Source organism: Brassica napus, chromosome C3 (assembly GCF_020379485.1).
Source record: "Brassica napus cultivar Da-Ae chromosome C3, Da-Ae, whole genome shotgun sequence".
NCBI classification, from domain to species: domain Eukaryota; kingdom Viridiplantae; phylum Streptophyta; class Magnoliopsida; order Brassicales; family Brassicaceae; genus Brassica; species Brassica napus.
This window is the reverse complement of record NC_063446.1, coordinates 5,624,307-5,635,956: the sequence shown is the minus strand read 5'-3', so window position 1 is coordinate 5,635,956 and position 11,650 is coordinate 5,624,307. Positions and strand designations below refer to the sequence as shown.

At 33.6% G+C, this 11,650-nt stretch overlaps 1 protein-coding gene and 1 non-coding gene across 12 annotated transcripts; both read left to right on the top strand.

The window, feature by feature from the left end:
• Window positions 1–365: 365 nt before the first annotated feature.
• LOC106386933 (zinc finger protein ZPR1) lies at window positions 366–4,492 on the top strand. 2 transcript variants are annotated; one of them, XM_013826753.3, is made up of 17 exons: window positions 366–604; window positions 831–968; window positions 1,118–1,162; window positions 1,285–1,325; window positions 1,409–1,490; window positions 1,687–1,731; window positions 1,891–1,947; window positions 2,175–2,234; window positions 2,329–2,456; window positions 2,539–2,791; window positions 2,887–2,953; window positions 3,061–3,131; window positions 3,216–3,305; window positions 3,453–3,561; window positions 3,785–3,876; window positions 3,965–4,070; window positions 4,224–4,492. In XM_013826753.3, the coding sequence occupies exons 2-17, from the start codon at window positions 846–848 to the stop codon at window positions 4,334–4,336; spliced, it is 1,482 nt and encodes a 493-aa protein (XP_013682207.1). In that variant the 5' UTR covers window positions 366–604; window positions 831–845; the 3' UTR covers window positions 4,337–4,492. The 2 variants fall into 2 exon arrangements, with proteins under 2 accessions (XP_013682207.1, XP_013682209.1); XM_013826755.3 differs by having other exon boundaries at window positions 449–604; window positions 834–968.
• A 1,352-nt stretch (window positions 4,493–5,844) lies between these two features.
• On the top strand, window positions 5,845–9,906 carry BNACNNG57610D. Of its 10 annotated transcripts, XR_007321148.1 has the most exons (8): window positions 5,979–6,143; window positions 6,297–6,563; window positions 7,284–7,495; window positions 7,573–8,244; window positions 8,332–8,530; window positions 8,797–8,888; window positions 9,200–9,433; window positions 9,517–9,906. It is a non-coding gene; the product is annotated as an abhydrolase domain-containing protein abhd-5.2 (transcript). The 10 variants fall into 10 exon arrangements; XR_007321152.1 differs by lacking the exon at window positions 8,332–8,530 and having other exon boundaries at window positions 9,243–9,433; XR_007321150.1 differs by lacking the exon at window positions 8,332–8,530.
• Window positions 9,907–11,650: the final 1,744 nt, after the last annotated feature.

Here is an 11,650-nt window from a genome sequence, read left to right as displayed (position 1 = left end):
AGTTTTACAATTATTCCCCAACTAATTTATGTATAGTTTTTGAATAACTGATTGGGAGCTAGGTCCAAATCCAACTGGACAGCGTATGTGCAATTTGCAATATTAGAGCACCCTCGACTCAACTGTGGTACCTCGATCACACAGTCTTTTTGAACATTAAAAAATAGAAAAGTGTCAGAATTGAGATACTCAGCACACTTCGAACGAAACTTTTGTATATTCGTGTCATGTTTTTACTAGTTCAATTTTAGAAATATAACTACACAAAAGTATTTTTATAATGGTGAAAGACTTACATCAGCTAATGATGCTCTTATCTTTAGGGTATAAACTGGAATCGCTGTACTTGGGATCGAGTCCACTTCCTCATGGGGTTAGCTGGGCTAACGGGCCGGTCTATCGAGAAAAGAGAAAAAAAAAAACTTGATAACGTCGTTTCAAATAATTTGAAACACCTGAAACGACGACGTATGAGGAACAGAAACGAACCCTAAATTGCGAGCAGTTTCCTCCTTCCCCCCGAAACTCTCCGTCTCTGCTCCGTTTATCTCCCGGCGGCGTGAGCTCTCTGTCTAATATCTTCTTCCCCGCCCCCCTGGTTCAGGTACAAAGCTCCCTGTTACGCACTTCCGTGCCTCTGCTTTGGCTACATCTTCTTCAACTTTTTTTAAAAAAATGAACCTTTAGAGCTTCATATTGTATTGTACTGGATTTGGAACCTTCCCATGATCCTATTTTCTTACAAATAATAATTTTTTTTAAAAAAAAACACCTCTTGATGAGCACAAAGTTTCATGCTTTTCTTTTCTTTTCTTTTGTGTTGCTTTCAGAAGAGTTCGGAGATAATGGACAACGGAGAAGAACAGCAAATCGATGTTGGATCGGTGGTTGAAGCTGTTTCCGCCGATCACTCCTTTGGTGCTCCCCTCTATGTGGTTGAGAGCATGTGCATGCGCTGCGGTGAAAATGTATCTCTCTCTCTCTCTCTCTCTCTCGCTGATGTTGGATGAAACCTTTGTTAGGCTAGTTTCTCTCTTTTTTTTTTTTTTTTTTTTTTTTAAGTCTTTTCAGCTTGTTTTTTCAATAGTTGACATAGCTTTCTTATTTCTTTTTCCAGGGAACAAGCAGGTTTCTGTTGACCTTGATCCCTCACTTCAGAAAGGTATATATGTCATATCTCTGTTGTTTTCAAGAGGATCAATTATTTTATTTAAAGACTTGTTTTTATCTTTGGTTTTATGTTCAATTTATATACCCTTTCTCTTTAACTACTTCTGCTTACAGGTCTTAATATCTGCATTTGAGTGTCCCCATTGCGGAGAAAGGTACAACTTTTTCAAAGATGCGTGTCTGTTCTCTCAATTGAAAAAAACAAAGACTTTACTTTTATCTATTATCTGTGGTATAGGAATAATGAAGTTCAGTTTGCGGGAAAGATTCAAACCCGAGGTTGCTGTTACCATCTAGAGGTTCTAGCCGGCGATGCCAAGGTTAATAGATTGATATAAATATCCATTTCTGTTATTTCCCTTCCATTTTTTTTTTGTTTTTTTCATTTGTAGATGTATTTACCATGTGCTAGAAAGTAAGCAATCCATGGTTATTAGAAGAAACGTGAATATCTGATTTTAGTTGTCTCTGGCTCATTAAGCTAATTGTACCTTCTTTGTTTCTGTGGGAATGCAGATATTTGACCGGCAAGTTGTGAAATCTGAATCAGCCACTATTAAGGTGACTTGTCATTGCTAATTCTGTGTATGTCATTGCTTTTTTGAAATGAAAGTACTCTGATTTTGCAAATTCAGGATGCGTCCTTTATATTTAAAAACCGGAATGAATATGAATATGAAGCTGGAAACTGACATTAATTTTGCAAATATATGCCTTCAGATTCCTGAACTGGATTTTGAGATTCCACCAGAGGCCCAACGTGGAAGTTTGTCTACTGTAAGTCCTTTTAAATCTTAACCATCTTGTTATGAATTTGTGGAGTATTTTATTTCTTAGAACAACTTAAACAAATTGGTGGTGCATATAGTGGCGATGTAACCATCAACTTGTCACTTAAATTTTAGGAAGATCGCTACGAGAACTCTTATCACTTAGAAATTTTGTTTGAGAATTTTTGTTTTCCTATCTTCCAGTTCATTGTCAATATGTTGTTTATTTTACAGGTGGAAGGAATATTAGCACGAGCTGCGGATGAACTGAGTGCCCTTCAAGAAGAACGCAAGGTACTCTAACTAGGAGCTGTACATTTATGTCTTATGTCCAGTTTAATTGTTTTACAGTCAAGAATCTTTAACTATATATTTTTGCTGGACACAGAAAGTGGATCCTAAAACAGCTGAAGCAATAGACCAATTCTTGTACAAACTGAGAGCTTGTGCTAAAGCAGAGACACCCTTCACCTTCGTTTTGGACGATCCTGCTGGAAACAGTTTCGTCGAGAATCCGTAAGATACCAAAACACCTCAAAAAACTAGAAGAAGTTATACCTCTTTCATTTGCTTATTGACAAGTTTTGCAACATGACAGGCATGCTCCATCACCAGATCCTTCTTTAACCATTAAGTTCTATGATCGAACACCAGAGCAACAAGCAACACTTGGATATCTTGCTGATCCATCGCAAGCTGGACATTCAGAAGGAAGCCTTGCCACACCTTCTGGTGAAACGGGTTCTATACCTCATGGAACGATTGGAGCAACAGCTGGTCATCGAGCTATCGCTCAGAGTAATAGCACTGATATTTCTGATAACTTGTTTAGTTACTCTGCCCCTGAAGAGGTAACTTCTGATTCTGTAACGTTTTGAATTAGTTCTCTTGAACGTTTTAAGTTTGTGAGAGTGTTATTCATATCATGTTGCAATGATTCTAACAGGTGATGACTTTCCCTTCAACCTGCGGAGCATGTATGAAGCAGTGTGAGACACGGATGTTCGTGACTAGTATCCTTTCAAAGTTCCATTCCTTGGTTTTCAACAACAAGTTTTCCATATGTTTGTTTGTCAGTGAACTCGTAGATGTTGTTTGTTTATCACTTGACAGAAAATAGAAATCCCGTACTTTCAGGAGGTTATAGTCATGGCATCCACATGTGAGGATTGTGGCTATCGCAATTCTGAGGTTAGGCTCCCTTTGGTTTCATCTTGTTAGAGATTTTGTCTGGTCTTGAAGGTTATTAACTTTTTTGGGGGTGATTGTGAGCAGTTGAAGCCTGGTGGTGCTATTCCTGAGAAGGGAAAGAAAATTACTCTCTCTGTGAAGGACATCACTGACCTTAGCCGAGATGTTATCAAGGTTAGTTGATGGCAATATTGTAGCCAGATAACCTTATGAACCACCACGTAGGCTAGGAAATGGATTATTATATTTTTTTATTTTTGGAGCAACACCTTGTAGTATAGTATGTTATTTATGGTGAATTTTGTTTATCGCGTGTAATAGTCAGACACAGCAGGAGTGAAAATCCCAGAACTTGATCTGGAGCTAGCTGGTGGTACACTTGGTGGAATGGTAACAACAGTGGAAGGGTTGGTCACACAGATCAGAGAAAGTAAGTATGACCTTTCAACATTTACCTTTTATCCATCTCAAGTCTGAATCACGCTCCTTTATCATCTTTATGTGGTCCAAGTATTGTAGAACAGATATAATAAGCCATTGCATAGTCAGTATGTCAAGTACCTGATCCAAGTATCCTATATTCTGCCTTGCCAGTGATGGATTATAGCTCATAGGTACTGACTGACCCAAGTGTGGTATGTGGGGTTTCACAGGTCTAGCGAGAGTTCACGGATTCACTTTTGGTGACAGTCTAGATGAGAGTAAGAAGAACAAGTGGAGAGAATTTGGCTCCAGGCTAACTAAGGTAAGCATCTTTATTTAATTTCTGTTAGTTATTACCTTTGCCGTATTTGGTTTCTATAGTGAAAGATGTTTTTCTCCATACCTTGCAGCTCTTAAGCTTAGAACAGCCATGGACTTTGATTCTTGATGATGAATTAGCAAATTCCTTTATTTCACCAGTAACTGATGATATCAAAGATGATCATCAACTCACATGTAAGTTTCCCTGACTACACCCTTGAGTTGTATTAGCTCAAGACTGAAACAAATATTCAAACATTTTGTAAAATTGACTTAAGACTCAATATGTGAATAAGAACAGGACTCAATGTGTTTGGAATGACATGTGTTGTTATGTATGAACTACAGATGAAGAGTTCGAGAGGTCATGGGAGCAAAACGAGGAGCTGGGTCTCAACGACATAGATACTTCTTCAGCCGATGCTGCTTATGGATCTACAGAGACCACTAAATTACCTTAGACCTAAAAAGTTGTCTGGATAACTTGATTGTCGGACCAATGGTGATGATCATAGAGATGGATATTCATGTTTTTGTTGTATGGTATAACAATTCTCAGAGAGCAAACTGCTCTTTTTTTTATTTTTTACAAAAAGGTTGTCTGAGTTCGTTCTTTCTTTCTCACACATCTGTGGTAATAGTTATACTAATATCTAACTATCAGCTTGTTTCAAATCCAAAAGAAAATTAGTAATCCCGGAGGCCATGAGAAAAATCATATACTCTGTTTTTTCACACGAGTGATAATTGTTTGAAAATTGTGTAAGAATTGTTTAAATTTATTCATCTTGTTTTATGCTATCCAAGTATAATTTTTTAAAAAAATGAAAATGATATTATTATTTTTGAACAACAGATGGAAACTAAGACTAAGAACAAAAATATAAAGTAAGAATATGGTGGACACACACCAATAAACAACTGCACATAGATAACGTTTCCTTATACATAAAACTTTCATTTTACAATTTCCAGCTCTCCTTCTGTTTTTGTTTTAAGTATTTTTGTTGACTTTTAGAAAATGAATGATATACTATACTACTTTGTTTCATAGATTTCTTACTTGATATACATGATATTAATTCTTTAAATATATCTTTTTTCAATGGTAAAAAATGAAGCTGGAAAGGTTCAAGGCGTTGACAATACCCTACTGCGAATTTCTTTTGTTAGTTTTCTGTTTACCGTTATTTTATTTCAACCAGTCTTGTTCACATGCACTATAATATGATAAATCTCTATAGTATTAGCCGAGAAGTCAATTTTTAAGTGTCACGATCATGTTAATTCTCACAATAGTTAATAACACGGATATCCTTAACTAAAAATATTATATATGATTGCTATTAATAGATTTTTCATTATAAGATTTTAGTTAACTTTTAAAATTTTCTTTTTCTGAAAAAGCACATAAATAAAAAAAGGAAATATTTAGAAAATATAAACATATATTTTTATGAGTTTATGAATTGAATATAACCAAATTGATGGGGAGAAAACTTATGAGTTTTTGGTGTAACTATCTTATGATTTTTTAAACACTTCAATCTTTTAATTTTATCAAAAACAACGTATTAAATTATACAAAATCTTACAAAATATACTAACCAATCTAAGAAAAACTAACCAAAATCTAACTAACAAGGTTATTCTTATTTTAGTCTAATTGTAATAAAAAAATTGTGATTCTTTTCAAAAGAATTGAAATAGAACCCAATATACCAAAATATGAATAACCAAACTAATCAAAATATGAAGAATTAAATCAACCAATTATTATGATTTAGTTATTTTATACTTTTTGACTAAATAATATTATACATTCGTCACGCTTTTATAAAAATTATAATATTATTATACCTTTTTGACTAAATAATATAATATACTTTAGGTAAAATGTATTCCAATTCACTAGAGATAAAGTAATGTATATGAAAAGGATAGAATGCCGACAAAAAAAAAAAAAAAAAAGGAGAGAATGTGGTTCATTGTATATCCATCACAGGACAACAATTACGCATGTCAACGACAGGACTCCCAACACATAATAATACTACGTCAATAAGTGGATGCTGATTTGACGGTTACTGTGTCTCCTTCATTCTCACTAACCTCTTTGCTTTTACTATTTTCGTGATAAAGTTGTAATTCAGAAAAATAATAGAGGAATCGTGACTGTAAGTATTTCCATGTATGGGTTCCCCTACTATAATAAATATGAGGTCTATAGTTTCACCTAGAAACCAATCCTAAGCATCTTTCTTAAGGGTTTCTCTCTTTCTCCTTGTCTTTCTAGTTCATTATTCTTGATTCTAATCGAGTTAATTAAAGATTGATAATCTAATGTTTTGATATGATTATGATTCATAATCTTAAGATTGTGCATTTTTCTTAACTCAAGCTAGCCACCTTTTGTTTCAGGTATAAATAACGATAATGATGCTTTTGATCATCGTTTCGATCCTTGTCTGCCTTGTATGCTACATTTACCGAACACTGAGGCCTCCACCATCGCGAATCTGCGGTACTCCTCGTGGTCCTCCGGTTACTGCTCGGAGAGTCAAGCTCAGTGATGGACGACATCTTGCTTATAGAGAATCTGGCGTTGATAGAGACAACGCTAAGTACAAGATCATCGTCGTTCATGGATTTGGCAGCTCCAAACATATGGATTTTCCTATCTCTAAGGTATGTTTCTGATTTTGTAGTTAACTCTGCCATCTGCTCTCTTCTCTCTTCTCTTTTATCTCACATGTAATAAGTACCATTTTAATCACGTGATGGTGGTTTAGTGGCAACTGAGTTCTGGATTGCTAAGCAAAAGTTGGGTTCCAAGGTACCTAATTATATTTCGTCGTGTGACCACGTCGATATATGTTCATTAATGTTTACGATCCATATGAATATGTAGAGAAAAAGTCCAGTGAGCTGCACTTCTCATTAGAGTTAGTGGACTTTTTCATAGATCTATTCAATGGGATCTATTATACCTAATAAAAAACACGCACAATTTTCATAATTTATAACTAATTTATTAGCATTTAGTTTGACATTTACATGGTCATGAATTGATGGTATGATACAAATGTTGTTTTCCTCGATTTAACAAAGTAAAAAAAAAATCATTTTTATGCCTTTTTTCAAAAAAAAAAAATATATTATTTTTTTCTACAAAAATAATATTATAAAAACGTGAAAAAGTTTTTTCTTAAAAATTGACGTTATAAAAAAAATCCATATGTAAACACAAAGATATAATAAATTTATCCGTTTGTCATATTGATCTACAACGATGTTTTGTGAGAATGTGTTTTTTTTTGGACATGTTACATGCAAACTCAAACGCAAAGTTGACGTTTGAATCAATCGCTACATTAATGAACAATGAGGTTCTATTTTTTGTTACAGGATCTTGTTGAGGAGCAAGGTCTATATTTTGTGTTTTTCGATAGAGCAGGATATGGACAAAGTGATCCACACCCTTCACGCACAATCAAAAGCGAAGCATACGACATTCAAGAACTTGCAGATAAACTCAATCTGGGACCAAAGTTCTACGTTATAGGGGTATCACTCGGTGCTTACTCCGTTTATAGCTGCCTCAAATACATTCCTCACAGGTAACAAATTCAAAAACTATTGTATCCTTTTCTACACTTCCCTATCTCATATTTTATTTTTCTTTTGGTTTTCATAGATTAGCTGGAGCAGTCTTAGTGGTTCCATTTGTGAGCTACTGGTGGACTAAGACCATGTTTATCCCAGTTTCTTAGCATGGTTTTTAAGGAAAGTAGCTGATTTAATTAAATCAGAATTAATTAAAAAGCACATTACCGATCCTTAAGTTGGGTCTTTGGCAACCGATTTTTGAGTGGGTTTCATAACCACGTGTCAACAAATAAAGGGTTCTTTTTTTTTTCTTTTTGTTTTCTTTTTTTTTTCCTTTTTGTCGTCTTCTCTATCATTCGGAGAAAGAAACCACGACGTCTTCTCTCATCTTCTCCGTCAGCGTCAGAGACGATCGACGATTCGGTCGGTCCTCACGGCGTCTCGTCCTTCTTCTCTCTTGTTCTCCGTCAGACGATCGATCCTCACGGCGTATCGTCCGTCTTCGTTCGATCGATCGAAACCCATCTCTCTCTCACCCTTTCTCACACCACCATCCTCTTCTGTTCCCCTGTCCTCGCATCAACAGCCCCCTTCACCTCAATCTCCGACCAATCCACCGTGAACGCGTTTCGTAATCTCAAGTTTCTTGGTAAGAGCTCGTTCAGGTTCCGTATAGTGGGGAAGATGAGTCGGGGGTTTTGAAGAGAGTTAAAGGGAGCTTCTCTGATCCGGAGAACACAGTTGTTTGTGTCCTTGACAAGTAAGGAGGATTTAGAGACCAAAAGCTTCAAACTTTTTTTGATATAATTGGACATTGATTCATGTTGTCTTGCGTTGTTGTGAATAGTTTTGATGGTAACTCAATGAAAGTGGCTGAATTGCTGGTTGAGAATGGATTCAAGGAGGCTTAACTTGAAGCTTTCCTACGCAATGTTGTTTGTTTTGATAATTATCAGATATTGTTGATAGTCATGCGTGTTTATTTCTTCAAAGTTTGTAGTCTTACGGATTTCACTTCCTTTTCTACCTTTTCAGTTCTGTTACAGGTATGATACAAAACATAGCATTCATTTCGATGAGCTACATTTTCTTTAGTGTGCTACTGTGGTCATGAATCAAATCATCAGCTTCTCCCTAACTCATGATATAAAGAAACGTTTATAGATTAGTAAAAGTATCTTCAAATGAAGCTGTTTTGATTGTTATTTTTACAGAGTCTAATCTGAACGAAGCATTAAAAGTTGTTGGTTAGTGTTGATTCTCTCATATGAAACTCAAATAAACATTAAACTGATGATCTAAACTCTGGCAGGTGAGAATGTGCACGTATCTTTTGCTGGTTTATGGACCTGTAAGGAGTCACCTCGGTTTCCCTGCTTGGAGACTTCGATACACTGAGATAGTGTATGTGCTTTGTACTCTTCTTTTTCTGAAATTCCTAATCATCAACACGTATATATTCAGAGCTAAATCTCATCAAGTTTGTCTTTTCGTGGTATTTGTTTGTTGATAGACATATAGGATCGTTGAAGTATGTGAGATATGGTTCTCTTTTGAAGGCAATCCACAAAAAAGTTAATTTTTTTAAGAACCTCTAATTAGAAAACTGCCTTTGGAGCACACATTCTAATTGTTTCTTAACTAGAATTCTTAAGTACAACTAAAGTACAATTAATTAATTAAATAATCATTAAGAAACTCATATGAGGTTATAGGGATAATCATGCTCTAAAGTGCCTCAAAACATGTTGAGTGAAGCGCTCAAGCTACTACCAGAAACGGACCAGTGGACCTTTAGAGTGGCTCATTATGTTCCTTGGCTCTTGTATTGGTGGTTGACACAAAAGTTGTTTACTTCTTCGAGTGTAATCTCTGGGAGCAAAGCCTTACGCAGCAACAAAGATTTGGTCATCATAAAGAAGAAGCAAGAGAATCCTAATCCTCTCATGGTAAAAAATCTAAAACCTGTTTTTTATTTTGAAATATTTACATTTTGACCCTATATTTTAATTTTAATCTGTTTCTACCCTAGAGAAAAGCCAGACAACAAGGAGACCATGAATGCCTTCACCGTGACATGATAGCTGGATTTACGACATGGGAGTTCGACCCAACTGAACTGGAAAATCCGTTTGAGGAAGGTGTAGGATCAGTCCACATGTGGCAAGGGATGGAAGATAGAATGATTCCTCGTGAAATTAATCAATATATATCGAAGAGGCTTCCTTGGATTAAGTACCATGAAGTCCCTGGTTATGGACATCTTCTAAACGCTGAGGAGGAGAAATGCGAAGACATTATAAAGGCTCTTCTTGTCTAGTGATGATTAAACAAAAATGTCTTAACGTTCTATGTTGAAGGTCTCGTTTAAGATTTGTTTGCTAAAGAGATTTATTATGCGAAAGAAAAATTGCTAATGTTATCAGTTTATTAAACTAAAGTAAGAACTAGACTTGACAGTCATATAAAGTTTAAACCGAAGTATACAATTTACTATGAATTATGTTTTATCCCAATATATGGTACAAATTGGACGATATTATTAAGATGGATTTGTAATAAACTAGTTATAGAATGATTTGTGGCAGCATTACATTGTGATTAATTCCCATCTCATACAAAGCGACAAAGGCAGCAACTACATGGGATGATGGATGCCTTTAAAGACTCATGTCATGGTTCAGACTTCAGATTATAACAAAAACCTGTCTTTGGCTAAACATGATGTCTTAGTTAGAAAGTGTGCATATCACTTGTTTTAGCTAAGTGTGGTTTTAAGTGTGAAAATTCTTGTGTGGAGCATTTAGTAAATGACATTTTCACGAAGGTAACGTGCGGTCACTAACCAACCAGATATTACCAAGTAATACCGACAAAATGTCATTTTAATATATTGTTTGTTACACAAAATATCATTTTAGAATTTCAATGAAAATAATATTTACTTTCAATTTAATATTAATTGCAAACTGCATTGATCTTATAAATAATTTTATTTATTTCAAATACTATTGGTCAAATAAGCATAACTAATAGAAAAATAAATATATTTCATTTATTTTTTTAATATGAGTGAAAAATGTCAAAGTGACACTTAAAATAATAAATAAAGTATTACATAGGACAATTTCAATCTAAAACTAAATCCTAAACCTTGTTAAAATAAACAAACTGAATCGTAAAACCTAATGGAAGTATCTAAGTTGAGTCTCTTATATATTTTCTAAAATCATTTTTATGATATTAAATGGCCATCTAAATTTTCTGAGAAACCCTAAAATTTTGAATTGGTTTTAGATGAGTTGTCTAATTTTTGAAACATCCTCCTAATTATAAAATGTTTCGAAAATACCAGAAAGCTTATAAAAGTCATCAAAATAATGTTGGTGATTCTAAGCATATAAAAGCCAAAGTTCTCCAAAAGATATTTGAAGAAAAATGTTAATAAAATATATGAAAACATAAAGAATCTAGAGAGGCTTACGAAATAAATTAGTTGAAATTTCTGATAATAGTTACCAATAATATTGACATTAAATTATAATTTCAGTGACAAAAAAGAAAGAAAGATAAATAGAATATTCATTATATATTCATCATCTGGAGGCTATATTATCTAAGAATATTAATTAATAAACTAAAAACAATGAAATTTTGACAAACTTTTAACAATAAGAAAAAAAAATATGAACTAATAAATTATCTTAGTCTTGATATTTATATCATTACTAGATAAAGTAGAATTTATATCTAATATTATAAATTTATGTATTCTTATTTTAATAACAATATATTACTTAAAGTTAGCTAAAATTTCATATAATTATTCCTCTTTTCTTATATCTAACAAAAAAATATTTCTATTTTTAAAAGTCATCAAAATATTTAATATGACTAAAACTTAAATCCAAATATTATATTATAAGATTTCATTTTAAAGAAATAAATAAGAGTATTTCAAATAAAAATAACCCAATACGTATATAACAACCATACTTTCATTGTAAAATTTGATAAATACAAAGAAAAGTTAGACATTGTGCATATCAAATATTTTTTATATCATTCAAATAGAATCATAGAAAAAATTATAATAAAAATATTTATGAAAATGTTGTAATAGTTAGTATGCATCGAACAATCTATATAATTTTGAAATAATATTA

Bases quoted from the DNA above. Each gene is read 5' to 3' on its own strand.
- LOC106386933 (XM_013826753.3), top strand. From the start codon at position 846: ATGGACAACGGAGAAGAACAGCAAATCGATGTTGGATCGGTGGTTGAA. The intron at 1,163-1,284 runs GTATATATGTCA...TTCTGCTTACAG, and splicing joins TGATCCCTCACTTCAGAAAG to GTCTTAATATCTGCATTTGA. The intron at 2,235-2,328 runs GTACTCTAACTA...TGCTGGACACAG, and splicing joins CCCTTCAAGAAGAACGCAAG to AAAGTGGATCCTAAAACAGC.